The 25,517-nt window shown below is 41.1% G+C and overlaps 1 protein-coding gene across 1 annotated transcript in view; it reads left to right on the forward strand.

Annotated features, from left to right (window-relative positions):
- The window catches only part of LOC124722185 (dynein axonemal heavy chain 7-like), a 913,348-nt gene that overhangs the window by 44,469 nt on the left and 843,362 nt on the right, over positions 1–25,517 (forward strand). The window contains exons 5-6 of the mRNA XM_047247384.1: positions 9,518–9,744; positions 13,370–13,551. Coding sequence (XP_047103340.1) covers positions 9,518–9,744; positions 13,370–13,551 — 409 coding nt within the window. The remainder of the gene's footprint in view (positions 1–9,517; positions 9,745–13,369; positions 13,552–25,517) is intronic.

Below are 25,517 nucleotides of genomic sequence, written 5' to 3' on the forward strand. Positions count from 1 at the left end.
GCTGCATGCTGTCCCATATTGCCCTGTCATCCTCTGTCCCTCTCACTCCGATAGGCGCTCCTATACTCCTGATACTATGATAAATTAAAGGTTATTCGTACTGGTCATGGCCCACTTTTCTGTTGAAATGCTGTTTCTAGTCGCACTATGGACAAAAAATCCGTTACCTGGTTGTGAGGAAAATGCTTGGGTCGTCCTGCAAGGGCTCCATTTTACCGCAGCTTTGCAGTATAGCAGGCTTGGCCTTGTCCGTTTCATGCTGCATAAACTGTCCCAATGCTGCAACTGATATACTGATGGTCTAGCGCCCCTTGACTACTTCTAACGGCTGCCGCTGAACTGTTGGTTTCTGCTGTACAAAGCCGAGAAAAATAGTGGCGCCGCCCGAACGTAAATTCATCGTCTTTATATAGAGATCTGCAAGCATAAATTTCCATGAATTAAACTGAAGGAATCAAAGACACTACAAAATGGCTTGAAATAAACTCCTAATAACTGGAATGAGATATTTTCAGATTCTCTAGTATCACTGAGAATAATAAATGTTGGTGATGTTCCTTCTACCCACTACAGTGAAGAGAGAAGGATCATTACTGGACACTTTGCCAATGATGAAATAATTGTTGGATAGAAGGTAGGGAGCATTATCGAATATTTAAACAAAGGAAATCAATAGCTTCAAATAAAATTTGACAGAATATTTCAGGATCGCTTGTCATATCTTGCAGAATGCCTGCCTTGTTATGTGAGGCTCAGTTTCAAGAAGGGCAGCTACAAATTGACAAAGGAAGATCAATGAAGTTACACACACAAAAACAACTAGTTCGAATTTGCTTATCATGATGAATCAGAATGTTACAGGATTTAAACAAAAATAAAACTTTATGAACTTTTTACCTGTTTATATGATCTGAAGTGTGGAACGGATGTTGTGCAATATTTCTGTATGAGCACCAAATAAAGTAAGAATCCATACGTTACACACAGGGGACTATAGATTAGAAATCAATTTCTGTTGGGAAAATGTGGAGAAAATGTGGAAAAATAACATCAAGATCAAATTTACTGAAAACGGTAGGTTCTGCTTGAATTAAAGATTGCAAAACTGTGCTTGTGAACAGTAGTTGTCAGAAATGTTATTTATACTTATCTGAGTACATAGTTTCTCACTGTTAAATAATCCGATATTTCTGGAAGGATTTGGGTAATTAAATTACCACCTAGCAGACCAAACAAAATAAATAATGACTGAAAGAGACTTTAACGTTAATTTTATGAAAGATTCATACAAAAGATATGTAAGAGAATCTGAGTCATCATACCACCATAAGTAGAGAATTCCTGTGTAGAAGTTTGATAAAAATTATAACTATCTTGAAAATGGCAGGGTGTGTTCCTGTAGAAATAACGGCAGATGTCAGCTGGCGGCATTCCCCTAGGTTATTTAAAATTAATAAACTGTTCTAAGGCAGCCAAACGTCATGAATTACCTGAACATCTTAGTTTCTTAGAAAATTAATTGTCTGATTTTACGAGGGTCGTTCAATAAGTAATACCCCACATTTTTTTTCCTCGGAACATCATTGTAAAGACTCAGAATTTTGTCAATATACGTCAACATATCTTGTCCATGTCCTATTTTTCTACGCAGTCACCATCTTGTTCTATGGCCGTACGCCAACGTTGCGGAAGAGCATGTATTCCTTGCTGGTAAAAGCTTCTGTCCTGTAGGCGTACCATTCGAGGAACCCATCGTGAGCAACTCTTTGAATATCCGAGAGTCTCCGTCATTGCAGACGCACTTCCGTACCGACGACTGTAAAGCCAATTGTCAAGTTATGATGCGCCGGTCGGCACGAATGGCATCCGCACGATTCGGCATGTCTCGAGCAGAGGCTGTGACAGGATGTCCCGAGCGTGGCTGACCATGGAGCTCTGTTTCTGCATGTCCTGAGGCTGTAACTTTCTCTACCCATCGCCCAGCTGTACTCCTATCAACTGCAGCATCGCCATACACTGCACACAATATTCATTCCTAGAAATGGTGTCTTTGTTGTGCATTCAATAGAGATACCATCTACATTTTCATTCAACAATGTCATTTTTTCCTCTTCAAACTTAAATTCGTGACACTGGTTCTTTAATGTTCAGTCTAAGTTAATTACATTCCTTGAGAGTTTGATTTGTTTTCTACAAGGAGTTTTCTTTATTTTTTTCTGATAATAATGTTGTCATTAGCATGCAGAAGTTTCTCATCATGATTGTCTGTAACACTACTCGACAAATCATTTGCGTTTGTTAGGATAAGTATTGGTCATAATATGCTATCTTACTATATTAATTTATTTTGGATCTAATGAGTGTTTCAATAAAATTATAGCTTTATCTGAGGCTTGTGTTCTCTCCTCTATGTACCTTACTTACACATTATGATCAGAAACAGTCATAAAGTACAACTTTATATTCCTAATGAGCTTAACTTATTCAGTAGAATATCATGCTCAACACTCTCAAAGTCTTGAACAGATCGAAAAATATGTCTGAAAACACTCATCCAAGTAAAGATCAGCAAGCACACTCACCAGGAACATACCAACAGCTCAATGGATAAGCAAAGAACTACAAATGCACTTCGAAAAAGTCTTTTACTTGGTGTTATACCAATCCTTATTAAAGAAAGTATGACCTTACTGGGAATCAAACGAAATTTTTGACTGGATTGTGAGTTTTTCAGTGAGATGGCCCAGCAAGTTATCTAGAGTAGAGAGCCATTGATAGATCTGGAAATAACTTCAGGCGTGCCCTGGGAAATGCATTGGAACACTTACTGCTCGTATCGTTTATTAATGACCTGGTAGATAACCTTTAATAATAACTTCAGACTTCTTGCAGACGATGCAGTTGCTTATAATGAAGTAGTGTCTGAAGAAATGGCTACACAAACATTTAATTAAATTTTGACATGAATTCAAAGTTGTGCTAAGGTTGGCAACTCGCTTTGAATCTTCAGAAATGTACACTTGCACACATCTCAAAGTGCAAAAAGGTAGAACCCTATGGCTGTAATATCAGCGAGTCATAGATAGAACCAGTCACCTCATATAAATGCGTGAGAGCAGTAATTTTCTCGGCTATGAGAAGAGATGAGCACGCAGCTTCAGTTGTAGGTAAAGTAAATGACAGATTTCAGTTCATAGGTAGGATCCTGGGAAAATGCTTCAGACCAAATATTCAGGCTCCCCGTCTAACACTATTGCTCAAATGAATGAAAGTCTTCATGCTTCCCATCTCACAGTACTTCTCAAGTAAGTGATGTGCGTACCAAATAGGACTAATAGAGAGAATAAATGTGCAAATATTCAAATGACGGTAATGTAAATGACCTTTGGGTCGTTTGACTCATGGGAGACGATTACAGACATGCTGATCAATCTGAATTAGCAGATTCTTATGGATAGATGGGAACTATCCCACAAAAGGCTATATATAAAGTGTCAAAAACTAGTATTAAGTCAGGAAATTAGAGTTATACTGCAGCCTTCGAGGTGTCGCTGGCATAGAGAGAGTGAATACGCGGTTAAACAAATTACTGTGTGCACAAAGGCATTCAGGCATCCATTACTTCCGCACTCCATATGTGAATGGACCTCTAATAACTACTAACTCTAATAAGCTCTACACTGCTCTGTAAAACTTAAGGACCATAGAGATATAGTAACATAGCGTATCAATAACTTGCTGTAAATGAATGAAAGTGCGAGAGAATATTGTCAGAGGTCTTCCAGTAGCACACAGAAAGCTGGACATCACATGAGGTGAGGTCAGTGTGACTATAGCGCCAGATGGGACTCGCTCTGCAACATGAGACAGGTGAAGGAAGGGGAAAAGAGAATATGTGTCAATCAGCGAGCAGTTTCTGTGCTCTTTGGTGGAGTCTTTGTTACAGCATGACCTGGAGACAACATTTGGATGACTTCACATGGGGCCGGCCGCTGTGGCCGAGTGGTTCTAGGCGCTTCAGTCTGGAACCGCGCGACCGCTACGGTCGCAGGTTCGAATCCTGCCTCGGGCATGGATGTGTGTGATGTCCGTAGGTTAGTTAGGTTTAAGTAGTTCTAAGTTCTAGGGGACTGATGACCTCAGATGTTGAGTTCCATAGTGCTCAGAGCCATTTGAACCATTTGAACTTCACATGGAGAAGAATCATCAGGAACGTATAGGAAGGACGAAATATGACGAGTATAGCCCAAGAGTTTGCTATTGCTCACAGAACTATTTCCCTTGCATGGGGAGCATTCTGAAACACAGGCACTGCTGCCCAAAGAAGAGGAGATGATCGATCACTGTAAATTGTACAACAAGTACCCACATCATACAACGGGTGCAATTGCACCCACATTTAACAGGACTGAAAAACATACAATCAAACTCTCTGAAGTGGCACAGTGACTGCATGGAGGTGGCCTCTCTGCCTGGTGACCAGTACACTGTGTACCGTTGGCACCCACACATCTAAGGCACCGTTTGAGATAGTCCGCCGCGCGGGATTAGCCGAGCGGTCTAAGGCGCTGCAGTCATGGACTGTGTGGCTGGTCCCGGCGGAGGTTTGAGTCCTCCCTCGGGCATGGGTGTGTGTGTGTTTGTCCTTGGATAATTTAGGTTAAGTAGTGTGTAAGCTTAGGGACTGATGACCTTAGCAGTTAAGTCCCATATGATTTTACACACATTTGAACACATTTTTTTGAGATGGTCCCAGGAGCATAGTATCTGGAACAACGAGGAGTGGGGTCATGGGTTCTTCCTGGCTGAGAGAAGGTTCAATCTGACCAGTGATTTTGGACAAATCCTCATAAGGTGAGAGGTGGCAATACGTAATGCTCCCAGGATCATTGTTGAACATCATCGTTTTGGTGATCAGGGTGTTATGGTGTGGGAGGGCATAAGTTGCATGGGGGTACTGACCTGCAAATTCTTGAACACAGTACAATTGCCAGTCTAAGTTACTGTGACATTATACTCCTTCCACGAGTGCATCTTTTCATCAGACCACTCGGTCCTGACTTCATATTTATGGATGAGGATGACATTGAACAGCTCAGGTGGAATTGCTCTTGGTCTGAAAGTATGTTCTACAAATGGACAGGACTGCCGATTCTCCTACTTAAATTGCATTGAGTACATGTGGGGGGGGGGGGTAATTGGAAAGGCGAATTGCAGCACTTTCACATGCACCAACGAGCATCCAATAGTTACCAATGGCGGTGGTGAAGGAATGGAACGCCCTACCACAAGAAGTCCTTACCCACCTTGTAGCCAGCAACGGGGGCACGATGTAGAGTATATGTTGCCGTCTGTGGTGATCACATAGCCGATTAAAACCCATGTCCCGTGTTTTATATTGTCCAAGGGACCATCGTAAATCGCAGTGACTTCTTTGAATAAAAGATTCATGCCCTATGTGATCAAAAGTACCCGGACGCCCCCAAAAACATATGTTTTTCATATTAGTTGCATTGTGCTGCCACCTACTGCCAAATACTCCATATCAGCGACCTCAGTAGTCATTAGACATCGTGAGAGAGCAGAAGGGGCTCTCTGCAGAACTCACGGACTTCCAACGTGGTCAGGTGATTGGGTGTCACTTGTGTCATACGTCAGTGCGCGAGATTTCCACACTCCTAAACATCTCTAGGTCCACGTGAAGGGACACGTACAGCACAAAAGCCTAGACGCCGACCTCGTCTGTTGGCTAACAGAGACCGCCGACAGTTGAAGAATGTCGTTATGTGTAATAGGCAGACATCTATCCAGACCATCACACAGGAATGCCAAACTGGATCAGGATCCACTGCAAGTACTATGACAGTTAGGCGGCAGGTGAGAAAACTTGGAATTCATGGTCGAGCGGCTGCTCGTAAGCCACACGCCAGTAAATGCCAAACGACGCTTCGCTTGGTTAAGAGGCGTAAACATTGGACGATTGGACAGTGGAAAAACGTTGTGTGGAGTGACGAATCACGGTACACAATATGGCGATCCGATGGCAGGGTGTAGGTATGGCGAATGTCCGGTGGCAGTGGTGTTATGGTGTGGTCGTGTTTTTCATAGATTGGCTTGCAGCCCTTGTTGTTTTGCCTGGCGCCATCATAGCACAGGCCTACATTGATGTTTTAAGCACCTTCTTGCTTCTCACTGTTGAAGAGTAATTCGAGGATGGCGATTGCAACTTTCAACACGATCGAGCACCTGTTCATAATGCACGGCCTGTGGCGGAGTGGTTATACGACAATAACATCCCTGTAATGGATTGGCTTGCACAGAATCCTGACCTGAACCCTATAGGACAACTTTGGGGTGTTTTGGAACGCCGACTTCTTGCCAGGCCTCACCGACCGTCATCGATATCTCTCCTCAGTGCAGCACTCACTGAAGAATGGGCCATTCCCCAAGAAAACTTCCAGCACCTGATTGAACGAATGCCTGTGATAGTGGAAGCTGTCATCGAGGCTAAGGGTGGTCCAAAACCATATTGAATTCCAGCATTACCAAGGGAGGGAGCCACGAACTTGTCCTTTTCAGCCAGGTGTCCGGATACTTTTGATCGCTTAGTGTATCTGTTCGTCTCACTGCATATTTCTTTCAGTTACCTTCTGTATTGTACTGCAGCGGTTCTACGTGTGGTCCAAGTTTCGTTGGAAGTTACTTTCATCCTTATTTTTTGCACAACAGTATATGGCATCGGTAGTAAATTTTATTCACAGTTAATTTCTGTGGAATATTTATGTAAAAAATTCAGTCACTTGTTAATTTATAATAGCAATATTTAATATGTTTCTAAATATTATGCTCATAATCATGCAACCTCAGGATATATCTTTATAGTCAAAAATCATGTAATTTAATGTTGAACATTAAATGACACAGTTATCTCCTGATACGTATCTATTATGTCATCTCAAAATGCCCTTCAGACATTTTTGCAGAGCATACGTGTAAATGTATGAAGTTATTCCCAGGGACGAGCCGAGAAATCTTTGCCACACAAGCGACATAGCGTTTTGAGTCCCCCTCCTCACTTCCCATTCCCATCATTAGTTTTCCCCACAAGCGACATATAATTTGGTGCTCCTTCCCTTTCGTCCTTCACACGTACATTGGTTGCTGTTCCTTGAGCTCTTAGTAAGGAAATACAAATTAAACTTAAATCTAGTGATCTTGAATATGGGTTGTTTTTGCTGCTAATTATCATACACTATGTGACAATTTTTGCACTGGGGACGGCTCTGGCGTCCCTGTCAGCCTGGTGCCCCAAGCAGATGCTTTTGTTTGGGCCTTTTGATTGGTCCTGGTTATTCATATCTCACTCAGTTTTTGTTACGAATTTCTAATCAACTCCATTACAAATATTTTTGAATCATTCAGTATTACCCCACTTAGATAAAAATAGGACTGGTATTTGATCTTTTCTTTGTATGACCACAATACTATCCAGATTTCATTAGGAAAATCGCTATCAATTAAAATGATAGTGACACCTGCCCATTAGTCTTAATGAATAGAAATTTTCAGTGATAAAGATCTTACACACAAAAGAATCAGATATAAAAGATGAACCATTATAAATCACTGTCCCTGATCCTTTAAACTGTAGTTTTATAAGTAAACAATTGTTAACTAAATTACATGTTTTCTCAGGTTACAATAAATTCAAGCACCTTTGTTTACATACAGAGTGGTGATATTTAAACTTTCGCTGCTTGAGCCGATGTGGAAGGAAACCTATTTACAGCATGGGTACCCAATTTAATGGGACTGTGCGCTGCAGAATTTGTGTTGTCAGTAGTATTAATCTCATGGCTTACCGTTGGGCGCCGGTACTGGTACGGTGGGGTTGAAACACAAGCATCAGTATCCATTACAGCTGCAGACAATCCACATGGGTCCCGGCAAGGCGAGCAGTGCATAATCAGAATCAGAATTTTTACCATCCCATAACGTACAGAGTTGAATCACAAGATTTAATGCACAGGAGACTTTCCTCATAAAGCTGCGAAACGGCAGCAACAGTCATGTATCGACGCGCTGAAGTAATATGGTGAAAACCTCTTTCCACACCAGGGTTGACGAACATAATTCGGAAGTTCGAATTAACTGGCGATTTATGAATTTCTCCTGGGAGACACCAACAGCCAATTGCGCAACAAATTGTTAAATAATTTACTTTTGCCATGGCTAAGAATGTCGGACGCAGTGAGCGATCTTCAAGCAGTGCGCGAGCTGTGTCACGACAGATGAACGTTTCAGTGTCCACCGTCGTCTCTGCCTCTCATGTGGAAGTTGAAATGCGTTTCTTTCAATGGTTTATTCGTTATTTTTCTTCCATATGCCCTTACAAATTTCCCCACTGACTTTCGTTGTTCTACGATCACTCGTTTTTCATGACGGCGTATTTTATGATCCTTTTTCTATAAGAGATAAAGTTATGAAATATGACTTTAAAAATTCATATTATTCCTCACGTATGTAAATGACAGCTGGAGGGGTGTAACTAGAAAAGGAGCCGTTACCTCCTGCGTAGCGTACAACATCAGTAACTGTTATTTATTTATTATGTATAAGATACTGTTCCATGCAAATATGAACATAGGGGAACAGCATAATGACTCACTAATATTCTTCATGTACACCAATGTGAAATGAATTCACAGTGAAAACTTGCCGTTGGGTACAACCACGCTTCTTGCTCGTTGGTATGGCATCACTGTGCACCACTCTTTCATTTAGCAGCATACGTTCTATTGACTTACTAATTATCTGTTTTTTTTCTAAATAACTTGCATTGTGTTATATTTATATATTCATAGACTGTTTTTAGTCTTGTTACTTTCTTTCTCTTCTTCTGTCGTTCTTATATTTAACAATTTTCTGTCAACTGTTTATCTGAAAGCCTGAGAAAGTTTTATGTAACTGAGCTTAGTGTTCTTAATGTTCCATTCCACATTAATCTTATTAACCATCTTATTCACTAAGGATTCCTTTGCAGAAACTGAAGAAGTAATACACAACAAGAATGTACAAAATTAATATACAACATGACAGTCAAATGCACACCAAACATTTTCCAGAACACTATTATGCCAGAAAAGTGCAATCAACTATAACATCAAGTTATACAACACTAAATCAGAAGACATAAAAATTATTCCCTACTCAGTATTTAATGGCAAACTGTACATGTTCCTAATAAACCACTGTGTCTATTCTCCTCAATAATTTATAAAAATGTAAAAACAGTTACTTTTTCTTAATTATATATTAGGACACAATTAAAGACGTAACGTAGTAACGTATATATTTTTCTTTTTTAATATGAAGTACCATAATATTTTTGACCTGACTAATATTACTGTGCTTTATTATAATTATGGACCAATAAGCATATAATACTATACAATAAAATTGTTAGATCCAAATCACATCTATGTCCTATTAAAATTGTAATTAATTTCTGTTACAGACTTCTCCTTCTACTATATCTCGCTGTGGCATAATTTATTTTGAGGAAACTGTGGTTACGTGGAATATGCTTATTAGTTCATGGCTCCTCAGTGATGACAAAGTATGGATGGCTGGAAATCAGGCTCTGCTTGCGGATATTATTCAGTGGTTGTTTCCTCCCTGCTTAAATTTTGTTCAGAATAACTGCAAACAGTTAATACTTAAAGATCCTCGCACCTTGGTGAAGTAAGAATTATTTCTTTTTTGTGTCAAATATGTGCTTAATACCATAGCTAAAAGGACATGAAAATAGAATTTTCTGTAGTGAGAACATAATAGATACGTATCTGGAGATAACTGTGTCATTTGATGTTCAACATTAAATTACATGATCTTTGACTATAAAGATATATCCTGAGGTTGTATGATTATCAGAATAATATTTAGAAACATATTAAATATTGCTATTATAAATTAACAAGCGACTGAATTTTTTACATAAATATTCCACAGAAATTAACTGTGAATAAAATTTACTACCGATAAATATTTATACCAATATTTTGTCTTATTTTTGTTTAGTTTCCTCAATCTTCAGCTATGAGGATGAGCCAAAACATTATGACGATCTGCTTAATAGCTTGTTTGCCCGTCTTTGGAACGAGATACATCACTGATTCTGCGTATCAGGGATCCGACAGTTTATTGGTAGGTTTGTGGAAGTGTGTGGCTTTAGATGTCTATGCACATATCATGTAATTCGCGTAAATAACACGCCGCTGATTTCCGTACGTAGTGATAGAGCCCGTTAGCGACCCAAATAGCATCCATAGGATTCACAACAGGTGAATTTGGTCACTGAGACATCAATGTGAGTTCACTATAATGCTGCTCAAACCACTATAACACGGTTCTGGCTCCGAGACGCTGACAATTACACTACTGGAAAATGACTCTGCCGTCGTGGAAGACATAAAACATGAAGGGATGCGGGTGGTTCGTAGCTGTCAGCGTGTCTTGGATTGCTATCACAGGTCCCATGCTAGCGCAGGAGAATATCCCCCATAGCATAGAATTGCTCCCACCAGCCTGCGTCCGTGGCGTGCTGCTCGTTTAGAGCCGCCATTAACCTCGATGCCGGCGTTTGTGGAGACCACCATTGACCTAGTGTAGCAAAAATGTGATTCAGCTGAAGAGCCGACACGTTTGTGTTGATCTGTGGCCGAATCCCAATGGTGCCATGCCCACTGCAATCGTAATTAATGATGTCGTTCGGTCAAGATGTGAACACATAGGCGTAGTCTGCTGTGGAGCACCATGTTCATCAATATACCATGAATAGTGTGCTCCAGAACACTTGAACGTCCGCCAGCATTGTGCTCTTTCGGCAGAGATGGTACAGGTTACTATCTATCCTAATTTTCAGCGCAGGCAAGCCTCCAAACTCCGTGTTCTGTGAAGAGTCGTGGACGTCCAACCATTTAGCACCTGGTGGTAGTTTCAATGTCCTTAACTCTTTCCATATGTGCTCACGACAGTATCACTTGAAATTCGACCAGCACCGCTGTTTTCAATATACTCGCTCACAGGCTCTACGTATTAATAATCTGCCCTTTTTTCAAAGTCATTTATTTCAATGCATTTCTCCATTTGCAGCCCATATCTTCGCTATGGTGATACCACGTCCGTGTTTACTTGCTTTACATGCTTCTGTTACCGCGTCACGTGCCCCACGAGGCGAAATCTAACGACATGGTAGACACTGGTCATAATATTTTGGCTCATCAGTGTAAAGTACTTAATACAGATGACTGACTTTCACTGCAACACAGAGAAAAACAAACTGTATTTCTAAACATATAACCAATTTTTAGGGATTTATTTTGAAATATGCCTGGTGCAACACATTATCTATTTCGTTTTATTCGCCCAGACAGGTTTCGACACTTATTTGTCCACTTCTGTGCGTCAAATTTATTTCTGCAAATTACATTGCTAGTGAAAATGCACTTTTACATATTGGTCATCTGTGCGCTTTCTTTGTCATTTTGGCAACATGTCACATTTTCCATCCTATTGTGGATCTCTGGAGGATCTCTCTTTCTACTCCTTTTGTGTGCACTGTTTCCACACCGGTGTTTTATATAATTTCATTCTCAGCTCACTTCACACATATTTTTCACAAAACTTGATTTGAGCAGACACTCATGTCTCGAAATGGAGATGGGCGAAGTGAATATGAACGCCAAATTATTTAAAATATTTGTATGAAAACAGTACACACAACAGCAGTAGAAATAAATATGCACCAGAGATGCACAACAGGACAGAAAATAAGACATACTGTCAAAGCGACAAAAAAGGCACAAAAAACCGATCTGTAATAATGCGTTTCCTCTAGCTGTGTAATTTTCAGAAATAAATATGATCCCAGAAGATGACACATAGGTGTCAACGCATGTCTGGATCAATAGAAGGCAATAAATATTGTTTTGCATAAGATATAGTTTAAAATAATCCGCAGTTTTAAATCACAAACACGGAAAATGTTAAGAGGAGCTTCCAACACAAGAAAGATGATTGTATAGAGGCAATGTTTGAAAATTACTATGCTTTCTTTTCATTCCCGAAATTCCTGTTCTACAGAAATGATGAAAAAGCCAAACTGGATAATCTATGACAACTTCCTAAGTAAATGATGGTCTTCATAACTAAAGAAAGTTTAAAAACGTAGTTGTTTATTAGGTTTAGGAAGCCGCTACAGCATGCTGTATTGGGCACTAAGTGTAGTGGCTTTTGATGCTAAGCTTTTGTTGTGCGATGGGCCAAGAAAAATTTGGGACTGTTAGCTTATCCTTTACTACGTGAATGTAATTGTTGATGTTTAAGACCTAAAAATGGTGGGTCAATCCTCCACAACTGGCAGCATTGTTAATTATGACGACAGACGTGAATTTCGACTTACTTGCTTTACTGCCACAGATAGGGAGGGAGGGAGAGAGGGAAAGAGAGGAGGAGGAGGCTTGAGGAGAAAGGTGAAGAAAGGAAATAGGGGTTCTTCCTATACTGAAAGGAAAATCTATGTCAACTCAGAAAATATACAAGACAAGAAAACTCTTTATGTGTGGAGCATGAACTTATTTTTTGTTCTAAGAAATGTGTTGCGCTCTGAGAGATAAATTTTCAACAAACATCAGAAAGAACTGAAGGCAGTGAGTCCACATTTAGAACACCATTTCAAAAGATTTTAGTTTGGCAAGTTTCTTCTTTAACAACAGTACTTCTTGATTGTCGTTACTGTAATTTAGTAATTCATAAACTTCAATAATTTTTTGTTGTAATTAGAACTCAGGAGAGTTACCTGGTTTAGCAATTCTAATTGTAGGATTACAATGTTTATTTCAGATCATCCCAGATAATTGTTAAGATGTGACCTAACAGAGAGTTAGTGTTACTTTCTCATTCCATAAGCATTATCAGTAATTTGAAATCAACATCTCATGTAATGACATTAATTTTCAATATTTTTATTTAACATACGCCTAATGTACTAACATGCTCTATAATCATATGAAAATGGTCCTATAAAGTAAAAATAAGACTCACAAAAAATTTAATAAATAATAAAGAAAGGGTGTCAGGTGAAGAATGAGGTTTCACATCTGATCTGGAATTTTGATATTATTTAATGTGAATCACCTCATATCTAAAGCCAGTAAATACATTCAGCAGTACATTGCTGAGAACAACTTGTGACTACCTGAATCATTGCCTGCAAGAGCTACCTGTTACCTATAAATCTGGAATGATGGTGATCATGAGAGTCTGCAAATCGTCTGAAATAATTTAATTTAATTTTTCTTTACCTCAGGTCAACATTATCATTAATAGAAATGTTGCTGAATGAAGCTGTATCACTGAATGAAGATCATGAATACCTAAAGTCGTGGTTTCAAGCAGCATTTATGTATGCCGTTGTCTGGGGCATTGGAGGTACCTTGGATACACAAAGCCGTGAAAAGTTTGATGAATTTTATAAAAATATTTGGAAAGGTGATAAACTTATTTTAAAAGTATTAAATATATTACTTCAGTAACATAATACATTTTAACGTAAGAAAATATTATGAACAGCACACATCAAATTATTAAAATCACCTAGTCTTTTCACAGAACTTTCCTTTGCCAGAAGGTCGTGTATGTTTGGCTGTGATCAGATCTGAGTGGTGCACCTAGCTAAAAATTGAATTTTCAAATTCTGTAACTCTTCTCCTTCACTGGAACAGATAAAGTCGTGTTCCATCCTTTCTTTCATTAAAATTATTGCATGTATGCTAAATTTTGTTGCTTTCTCAGTGACATTATCCCATAAACATTCTGTGTGTGTAATAATAACTGTTTTATTAAACAAAATTCTATATTTTTCCTGATGATGTTCTGCAATAGCTGAGTTTTCTTCAAAGAGAAATTAAAACTAAACATTTACACGTTTTGTGACAAGGTATTTATTGCAGTTCAACAGAAAATATGTTAAAGATGTTTTTGACTTATTTCTCATCGATGAGAATCGTTTCACTTGAAATGTATGGAAGGTACATGAACAAATTTGTTTTTCTTTGTTATTGTTTACTGCATATTCTAGTTTTTTCTGACACATTCTACATCCTGTAGGATTTCGTCACAATTGAACCAAATTTACATCGACTCTAATTTAGTTTCACATTCTTTGTTTCATTGTTTTAAGGTACATATAGGTTCTCTGATACTCAATGGCTTCACTTTTATGGAGTTTTATATGTGTAGAAAAATTGAAGAACGATTTAATACAGTTCAAAATACTTTCTTAATGTTGCCTTGTGCACCAAATATTGAAAACTGATTTCATTTGCACTGCATACTCATGGATGAAGGACACTAACTATGCATGGCTGTCAGGGTGGCTTTCTGCCGGCATTCTAGATTGTATTCCAGTTAGTTATGTGAAATAGAAACACATGAACAAACTTCAACGCTTAAAAATGTTACTCCTCTATGGTGAGTAATCAAAATACTCGTTTATTTCAAGGCCGCAAATTAAGACCTGATGGTGGCACAACAGGACCGATATGTTTACAGTGTTCCATGAATAAATTTTTTCTTGAGAGATGCCTGTACACCACACATTTGAGCATAAAACTATCTTTCATATAATAAGTAGGGTGCTGTCTCATTTTATTTCACTAACTAAAAAATATATGCAAAGAGCAGAATTAGTGCTTCTAGAGAATTTGCAACTAACAACAATAATGATGCAATACCAAATTTCACCATCTTCACTCTAACTCAATGAGTTACTGTCAACATTTGTCAATAGTATGAAATACCAGTCTTTCGTAAGTGATGTTTACTTCATATATTCGTATTTCGTTGAATGAGATCTTATGGAGATGGAGGAGACGTCAAATAGAACTCAAAATTAGCGATTAATACTAATTATGGTCTGCCTTAAGTCTACACACTAAGTTGCAATTTTGTAATTAACTATAATTATATAAATTACCATGATTTACATAATGAGGTTACAGTCCATATACAATGAAGAGCCAAAGAAACTGGAACACCTGACTAATATCGTGTACGGCCCCTGTGTGGCCTGGATTCGGCTAACGTCTGAAGTAGTGCTGGAGGGAACTGACACAATGAATCCTGCAGAGCTGTCCATAAATCCGTAAGAATGCTAGGGGGTGGAGATCTCTTCTGAACAGCTCGCTGCAAGGCATCCCATATATGCTCAATAATGTTAATGGCTGGGGTGTTTGGTGGCCAGCGGAAGTGTTTAAACTCAGAAGAGTGTTCCTGGAGACACCCTGTAACAATTCTGGACGTGTGGGGTGCCGCATTGTCCTGCTGGAATTGTCCATCTCCGTCAGAATGCACAATGGACATAAATGGCTGCAGGTGATCAGACAGGATGCTTAAGTACGTGTCACCTGTCACGGCCGTATCTGGACGTATAAGGGGTCCAATAATATCACTCCAACTGCATACGTCCCGTACCATTACAGAGCCTCCACCAGCTTGAACAGTCCCCTGTTGACATGCAGGGTCCATGGATTCATTAGGTTATCGCCATACCCGCACGCGTCGATCCGCTCGATATAATTTGAAACGACACTCGTCCGACTAGGCAACATGTTTCCGGTCATCAACAGTCCAATGTTGGTGTTGACAGGCCTAGGTGAGGCGTAAAGCTTTGTGTCACACGAGTGGGCCTTGGGCTGCGAAAGCCCATATCGTTGATGTTACGTTGAATAGTTCGCACGCTGACACTTGTTGATGGCCCAAATTTGATATCTGCAGCAGTTTGAAAAAAGGTTACGCTTCCGTCACGTTGAACGATTCTCTTAAGTCGTCGTTGGTCCTGTTTTTGCCGGATATTTTTCCGGCCTCAGCAATGTCGGAGATTTGATGTTTTACTGGATTCCTGATATTCACGATACACTAGGGAACGGTCGTACGGGAAAATCCCTATTTCATCGCTTCCTTGGAAATGCTGTGTCTCATCGCTCGTGCACCGATTGTAACACCACGTTCAAACTCACTTACATCTTGTTAAGCTGCCTTTCTAGCAGAAGTAACCGATCTAACAACTGCGCCAGACACTTGTTGTCTTATATAGGCGTTGCTGATCACAGTGCCGTATTCTTCCCGTTTACACATCTATGTATTTGAATACGCATGCCTGTACCAGTTTCTTTGGCCCTTCAGTATATCGAGGAATTCATTGGCCGATATTGTGGACCATAAGATATTTTCTTCCGTTTTCAGTTTTAAACTAATGTGTATATTCTTCCTGTTTCATATAATCTGGTAAATTGATAAAAATGTACGTAATGAAGTAGGGCAATTTTTCGATAAGCAAACGATCTGGTATAGGAGAAGAATTTTCTAACGCCCTCTTTTGGTACTATGATTATGTATAAATCTGCTTTGCCGATAATCATCCGACGATCCCAATTCTTCTTGTTCCTAATCGTTTGGTATCACTGTCTCGGTATCTGCTAGTGGCGATGATGAGCGAGGTTAGCAAACGTCACAGTGTTCCAGTTTAGTGTTGGTAGGTAGTAGCACTGAGCCTGTGATGTATTGCAGCTACAGCACAAGGGAAGGCTTACATTTCCCGGCCCATGTCCTACCATCCAGGAGCAGCTATCTACTACACCACGCCCAGTAGTGCAGGACATGGGAGACCTTCGTCGATACCTGTGCTGGAGTAGGGATAGATGGATCCTTGAAGGTTCCTTGAATGCTGATGCCCATTCACCTGGATGCTCACGCGGCGCACAGAGGTTTGAAGCCCAGCGACGGGAAATGTAGCCATGTGATCAATACAGCGGTGAACAACACAGGCTTGACGTCACATTGCTACCCAGCTGTTCCACACACGATAGCCGGTATGGGGAGGGGTTTAAATGTAGTTGCTCGGAACTGACTTCATAGAAGCGCAGCGTTTCTGTGTTACCGCGGAAATGTTCTGGAATGGAAGCAATGGCTGAAGTAGCTGTCACCATGCAGAAGTCAATCAAGTTGGAGTGGCTTTCCGAAGGCTAGCCTCAGAGCTCTGACACATGGAAGTCTGACGGTACGGGAACGGCGAATTCTGTTGCGGTGCTGAGCATGCAGACAGGTAACTGGCAGTCGTCTATGTCCACTTCCTGGTGTGCTGTTCTTGGGTCCAAACACTGTCACAATCCATTCTGTTAGAGTGGCTTCTTCCTAAAAAAATCTCGTCTCTGGATTTCTGTTGAAAACTAACCGTAGCATGAGCACTGTTTTATTTACAAGTGTTTACACTTTGTGTTTCCAACTTCATTCATTGTGACACTTGGTCCTTTACATTGTTTAAACTTATTTTTCGACCTCACTAGCACTTGTCTCACACACAGATTTTTTGTCCACTATTGATTCTACCCTTTCCCAAACTGTTTCTCGCTGATGCTGTCATTAATGGTTTGAACCTGTAGGTGCTCCCTGCCGCCGTTGGATAAGCAGCTGCCAGCAGCATGTCGTACACTCCTAGCTCACTTATTTGTTACATAGTATAATTCTTAATTTCTTTGAGTGTTTTTGGGTACTTGCATTGTTTAATTCATAAATTTCGGGCGTATTATAGTATTTGAGAGTTGTAGCATCGCGCTTTAGTACCTGAATAGTGTAAATTCGCGTAGTCGTTTGTCTTCTGCTTTCGTTTTGAACGGCCAGTGTCGGCTGGTCACAGCCAGCGTGCTCCCTGCCGCCGTTGGATAAGCAGCTGCCAGCAGCAAGTCGTATACTCCTAGCTCACTTATTTGTTACATAGTTTCGTATAGGAGGTGTAATTTCGAGTTTTAGTTACTGTAATCGTAAATTCAGGCAGATTGTAGCGCAGTCGTTAGGCATTTCTACAGGTTAGTTCATACATTCTTTGCGTGCTTCCCTTGCGTTATCTAGACACGGACTCGTGTTTCAATAACTGTTGTTCAACATCGATTAGAATGGACAGGGACTGTGATTGCTGTGTTCAGATGAGGGCTGAGTTGGCATCCCTTCGCTCACAGCTGCAGGCGGCGCTGACTTTGGTCGCGCAGCTTGAAGCTGTTGCCAATGGGCACCACTGTGGGGAGCCGGACTTGGGTATCACAGGGATGTCAACCTCGTCCCGTCTGTCCTCAGATCGGTCTGCCGCTGTGGTTGCCCCAGTTGCTGCCCGCAGTGGGGCTGAGCCCTCGCCTGTGGTTGATTGGGATGTCGTTCCAAGGCGTGGCAGGCAGCGAAAGACGTCCCCGGAGGCTGATCAGAAAGTCTCCCCAGTGCGTCTGACAAACAGGTTTCAGGTACTGTCCCTGGCTGAGCCAGATGCAGCTGCCTGCCCTGTTTCAGAGGATGATTCTCAGCCTTCAAGGTCCGGGCAATCACAGAGGGTGCGCTTATTGGTAGTTGGGAGCTCCAATGTTAGGCGCGTAATGGGGCCCCTTATGGATATGGCGGCTAAGGAGGGGAAGAAATCCAGTGTGCACTCTATGTGCATTCCGGGTGGAGTCATTCCTGATGTGGAAAGGGTCCTTCCGGATGCCATGAAGAGAAAAGGGTGCAGCCAGCTGCAGGTGGTGGCACATGTCGGCAATAATGACGTGTGTCGCTTTGGATCTGAGGAAATTCTCTCTGGATTCCAGCGGCGATCTGATTTGGTGAAGGCTGCCGGTCTTGCTTACGAGATGAAGGCAGAGCTCACCATCTGCAGCATCGTTGACAGAACCGTCTGCGGACCTTTGGTGCAGAGCCGGGTGGAGGGTCTGAATCAGAGGCTCAGACGGTTTTGCGACCGTGTTGGCTGCAGATTCCTTGACTTGCGCCATAGGGTGGTGGGGTTTCGGGTTCCGCTGAATAGGTCAAGAGTTCACTACACTCAGCTGGCGGCTGCACGGATAGCGGAGGCTGTGTGGCGTGGACTGGGCGGTTTTTTAGGTTAGAAGGCCTCGGGAAAGTACGGGGTAGGTTGCAATCTCAAAGAGTGCATGGCAAATACAGGACGTGCTTGGATCAAGGAACAGTCGGAATTGTAGTTGTAAATTGTTGTAGTTGTGCTGGGAAAGTCCCTGAGCTTCAAGCGCTAATAGAAAGTACAGAAGCTGAAATCGTTATAGGTATAGAAAGGTGGCTAAAGCCTGAAATAAGTTCTGCAGAAATTTTTACGAAGTCTCAGACGGTGTTCAGGAAAGATAGATTAGGCAGAATTGGTGGTGGAGTGTTTGTGTCTGTCAGTAGTGGTTTATCTTGTAGTGAAGCCGAAGTAGATACTCCGTGCGAATTGGTATGGGTGGAGGTTATACTTAACAGCCGAACTAAGCTAATAATTGGCTCCTTCTACCGACCCCCAGACTCCGATGATATAGTTGCTGAACAGTTCAGAGAAAATTTGAGTCTCGTAACAAATAAATACCCCACTCATACGGTTATAGTTGGTGGGGACTTCAACCTTCCCTCGATATGTTGGCAAAAATACTTGTTCAAACCGGTGGTAGGCGGAAAACATCTTCCGAGGTTGTCCTAAATGCTTTCTCCGAAAATTATTTAGAGCAGTTAGCCCACGCACCCACGCGAATTGTAAATGGTTGCGAAAACACACTTGACCTCTTAGCCACAAACAATCCAGAGCTAATAGAGAGCATCATGACTGATACAGGATTTAGTGATCACAAGGTCGTTGTAGCTAGGCTCAATACCGTTTCTTCCGAACTGACTATGCAAATGTAGACGAGATGTGGCTCAAATTCAAAGATATAGTAGCAACAGCAATTGAGAGATTCATACCACATAAATTGGTAAGAGATGGAACTGATCCCCCATGGTACAGAAAACAGGTCCGAACGCTGTTGCAGAGGCAACGGAAAAAGCATGCGAATTTCAGAAGAACGCGAAATCCCGAAGATTGGCTAAAATTTACAGATGCGCGAAATTTGGCACGGACTTCAATGCGAGATGCCTTTAATATGTTCCACAACGAAACATTGTCTCGAAATTTGGTAGAAAATCCGAAGAAATTCTGGTCGTATGTAAAGTACACAAGCGGCAAGACGCAGTCAATACCTTCACTGCGCAGTGCCGATGGTACTGTTACCGACGACTGTGCCGCTAAAGCGGAGTTATTGAACGCAGTTTTCCGAAATTCATTCACCAGGGAAGAAGAACAAAATATTTCAGAATTTGAAACACGAACAGCTGCTAGCAAGAGTTTCTTAGAAGTAGATACCTTAGGGGTTGCGAAGCAACTCAAATCGCTTGATACGGGTAAGTCTTCAGGTCCAGATTGCATACCGATTAGGTTCCTTTCAGATTACGCTGATACAATAGCTCCCTACTTAGCAATCATATACAACCGCTCGCTCAGCGATAGATCTGTACCTGCAGATAGGAAAATTGCGCAGGTCGCACCAGTGTTTAAGAAGGGTAGTAGGAGTAATCCATCGAACTACAGACCTATATCATTGACGTCGGTTTCCAGTAGGGTTTTGGAGCATACACTGTATTCAAACATTATGAATCACCTCGAAGGGAACGATCTATAGATACGTAATCAGCATGGTTTCAGAAAACATCGTTCTTGTGCAACGCTATCGACAGGGGATCTCAAGTTGATTCCGTATTTCTAGATTTCCGGAAAGCTTTTGACACCGTTCCTCACAAGCGACTTCTAATCAAGCTGCAGGCCTATGGGGTATCGTCTCAGTTGTGCGACTGGAGTCGTGATTTCCTGTCAGGAAGGTCGCAGTTCGTAGTAATAGACGGCAAATCATCGAGTAAAACTGAAGTGATATCAGGTGTTCCCCAGGAAGCGTCCTGGGACCTCTGCTGTTCCTGATCTATATAAATGACCTGGGTGGCAATCTAAGCAGTTCTCCTAGGTTGTTCGCAGATGATGCTGTAATTTACCGTCTAGTAAGGTCATCCTAAGACCAATGTCAGTTGCAAAGCGATTTAGAAAAGATTGCTGTATGGTGTGGCAGGTATCAGTTGACGCTAAATAACGAATAGTGTGAGGTGATCCACATTAGTTCCAAAAGAAATCCGTTGGAATTCGATTACTCGATAAATAGTACAATTCTCAAGGCTGTCAATTCAACTAAGTACCTGGGTGTAAAAATTACGAACAACTTCAGTTGGAAAGACCACATAGACAATATTGTGGGGAAGGTGAGCCAAAGGTTGCGTTTCATTGGCAGGACACTTAGAAGATGCAACAAGTCCACTAAAGAGACAGCTTACACTACACTCGTTCGTCCTCTGTTAGAATATTGCTGCGCGGTGTGGGATCCTTACCAGGTGGGATTGATGGAGGACATCGAAAGGGTGCAATAAAGGGCAGCTCGTTTTGTATTATGACGTAATAGAAGAGAGAATGTGTTAGATATGATACGCGAGTTGGAATGGAAGTCATTAAAGGAAAGACGTTTTTCGTCGTGGCGAGATCTATTTACGAAATTTCAGTCACCAACTTTCTCTTCCGAATGCGAAAATATTTTGTTGAGCCCAACCTAAATGGGTAGTTCGTTTTTCCCGCACGCTGTTCGGGAGTGGAATGGTAGGGAGATAGTATGATTGTGGTTCGATGAACCCTCTGCCAAGCACTTAAATGTGAATTGCAGAGTAATCATGTAGATGTAGATGTTGGTTGAAAATCGACAGGAATTGTTTCTGTGCTGCTTTCGGCTTCAGCTGTTAGTAACCAATATCTATTTCACCCAGAATCATACAGGAGGCTGAGGTTGAGGTTCCCATAGTTGTGAGTTGATGTTTATGTTCGGAATGGGACCTTTTTACGAGGTCTAAAAGGTACTCCCTTGATATGCGACCATTTTACACAGTTAAAATATGATGTAGGGAGCCGAGCGGAGTTGGGTCTGCAGTGTTATTCAAGTAATGCCAGGTTGGTTAGGTAAATTTATGTTTTGGGTGATCTACAAGATGGTATTTCCAATGGTAGTGGTATCGGGTGCCACTGAACAATATCCTTTAACCCTGTAGCTCTATGCACTGTGTGACACTCTAACGTCCTTGCTCATAACATGTAGAAATAACAACTGCTGGGTTTGCTACATATTATAAACAGTACAGAAGAATTTGGTTTTGTCTGTGACCATTTCTAGAGGACATTTTGTAGCAGATTTCTAGGAATGAAACAAGATGAACACACATGACCTGAGGACAGTGTATACCAGTTGTGCAGGGAGATGAAGATCCACCCAGCTTGGCAATGGAAGAACTCCTGAATAGAGAGCAGTGTGTGGGAAATTCCTGGTTATTATTACCCTTCGTCTTACTGAAGTTAACTGAGTTAGCAAATAGTCGTTTCCCTCAAAGCTAAACGCCTACGACTAATGTGCACACATGTAGACACATATACACAATGCCGACCTTCTTGCTGTTAAGCCTGCTCAGAGTAAACAATTACACAGCATGTTGTTATCAATGGAGAGACGTCTACAGACGTTAAAGTAACCTCTGGCGTGCCACAGGGGAGTGTTATGGGACCATTGCTTTTCACAATATATATAAATGACCTAGTAGATAGTGTCGGAAGTTCCATGCGGCTTTTCGCGGATGATGCTGTAGTATACAGAGAAGTTGCAGCATTAGAAAATTGTAGCGAAATGCAGAAAGATCTGCAGCGGATAGGCACTTGGTGCAGGGAGTGGCAACTGACCCTTAACATAGACAAATGTAATGTATTGCGAATACATAGAAAGAAGGATCCTTTATTGTATGATTATATGATAGCGGAACAAACACTGGTAGCAGTTACTTCTGTAAAATATCTGGGAGTATGCGTGCGGAACGATTTGAAGTGGAATGATCATATAAAATTAATTGTTGGTAAGGCGGGTACCAGGTTGAGATTCATTGGGAGAGTGCTTAGAAAATGTGGTCCATCAACAAAGGAGGTGGCTTACAAAACACTCGTTCGACCTATACTTGAGTATTGCTCATCAATGTGGGATCCGTACCAGATCGGTCTGACGGAGGAGATAGAGAAGATCCAAAGAAGAGCGGCGCGTTTCGTCACAGGGTTATTTGGTAACCGTGATAGCGTTACGGAGATGTTTAATAAACTCAAGTGGCAGACTCTGCAAGAGAGGCGCTCTGCATCGCGGTGTAGCTTGCTCGCCAGGTTTCGAGAGGGTGCGTTTCTGGATGAGGTATCGAATATATTGCTTCCCACTACTTATACCTCCCGAGGAGATCACGAATGTAAAATTAGAGAGATTAGAGCGCGTACGGAGGCTTTCAGACAGTCGTTCTTCCCGCGAACCATACGCGACTGGAACAGGAAAGGGAGGTAATGACAGTGGCACGTAAAGTGCCCTCCGCCACACACCGTTGGGTGGCTTGCGGAGTATCAATGTAGATGTAGATGTACTTCTATTGAAAGTGAGCGCTTCACAAAAAATTAACATCTCGTACCATGTAGCATCAATGTTTTCCTGCCAGCCTAAGTGCTAAGGTTCTACTACCATCATTAACAACATTGCAAACAAAGCTTTAGCGCAAAGATTTCTTGAGTCTATTACATGATCAAGATAATTCCTTTTTGCTCACCCAAGGGCCTCTTTCATAAAAATAGCACCCTCTATATTTCAGTACTTCCTAAATGTAAACATTACCATAACATATATACACACATATAACCCTAATGATTAGTACATAGACACACAAAATTCGTAAACACATTACACCCCCAGTTATCTTACAATACTCCTGTTAGCCTAAGTGCATAGGGATGTGGTAGTATAGTGGTTGGGGAGTTCTACTTTTCTTGTCTAGATTTTCCCTTCGTTTCCTTTTTTCGCAGGCGCCATCTCCCCCTTTCTGAGGATGCTGCCGCAAATGGAGGCAGCACCTATGGAGCCAATTAAAAGGGCAGACATGACTTATCTGAACTACCATGGTGCAGGTTGACTAACACTTGACATGATTTGTATTACTTCACAATGTCCTTGGTGAACTGTAAGAAATTTATTAGTCTTCCCCGTTGGTACAAAGTGTTGGTTAGTATCACTCATTGTTCGATTTGATATTAGTGTAATACTGCTCTTTATTATGGGTACATTCCTGTCTTTCCCAGGATTTTGTGATCATCATTATATTTTAACCTTTACGAAGAATTTTTTTTACTTACGTAATATATTTTCGTGGAGGGATCTTTACTTTGCTCAAAAGGAGCATCTTCTAACCAAAAACAACCTCGTTCGGGGATAACCTTGTACATTCAGAGATTTTTTAATTATATGCTGTGACTATACGTAGGTGTAAGACGTCAAAATCATTTTGATGAAAGGAATGAAATTTTCACTCTTCAGTGGAGGGTGCGCTGATATGGAACTCCCTTGAAGATTGAAAATGTGGAGACGACGTACTGGCAGAAGTAAAGCTGTGAGGATGGGTTCTGGGTCGTGTAGAGCACTTGCCCACAAAAGAAAAAGGCCCTGAGTTCGAGTCTTAGTGTAGCACACAATTTTAATCTGTCAGGAAGTTTAATGATGATGACTGTTAACATTGCAACTCAATATTTTTGCTAGTGTACGATGGACTCCCTCAATATGTCTATTTGCATGTGGGTATAACTCAATGGTCCAATGTTTCATGTGTAATAATTTGCACAGCTGGTGCATTAAATCGTACACAAAATTCAGTTTTTAGTCCTTTATCACTGTCTCATCTGCTCCATTCTTTAGTATACATTGCTTAAATATCGCTTGTGCCACTGTTTCTGCCTGCTGGTTAAGTATTGCTACCATGGACAAAAAACGTGAAAAATTATCAATTATCGTTAACAAGTAACGTTTTCCTGCTGGTATTTGAACAATTTGTCTGATTACATCCATGCTGGTCATGTGAAATCATTTATCTGCCTCTGATAACGTCTGCAAAGTAAACGTTTAATGACTGGAAGACAGAGTTCTACTCTTTGTGTGCATGGGACACGATTTGGCACATGATGATCGACATCGTGTTTCCGTGTCATCTGCCAGTCATTTTGAGCAACGCTGTGACAAGAAGCAGATTTCAGAGTACTTGACGGCACAACACAAAAGTTTTGTCTCAAATACTGATAGTGTTGAGGATCAGTGGACAAAGTTCAAAACAATCGTACAATATGCATTAGATGAGTATGTGCCAAGCAAGATCGAAAGAGATGGAAAAGAGCCACCGTGGTTCAACAACCGAGTTAGAAAACTGCTGCGGAAGCAAAGGGACCTTCACAGCAAACATAAATATAGCCAAAGCCTTGCAGACAAACAAAAATTGTTGTTGTTGTTGTGGTCTTCAGTCCTGAGACTGGTTAGATGCAGCTCTCCATGCTACTCTATCCTGTGCAAGCTTTTTCATCTCCCAGTTCCTACTGCAGCCTACATCCTTCTGAATCTTCTTAGTGTATTCATCTCTTGGTCTCCCTCTATGATTTTTACCCTTCACGCTGCCCTCCAGTACTAAATTAGTGATCC

This window comes from Schistocerca piceifrons, chromosome X (genome assembly GCF_021461385.2).
Source record: "Schistocerca piceifrons isolate TAMUIC-IGC-003096 chromosome X, iqSchPice1.1, whole genome shotgun sequence".
NCBI lineage: Eukaryota > Metazoa > Arthropoda > Insecta > Orthoptera > Acrididae > Schistocerca > Schistocerca piceifrons.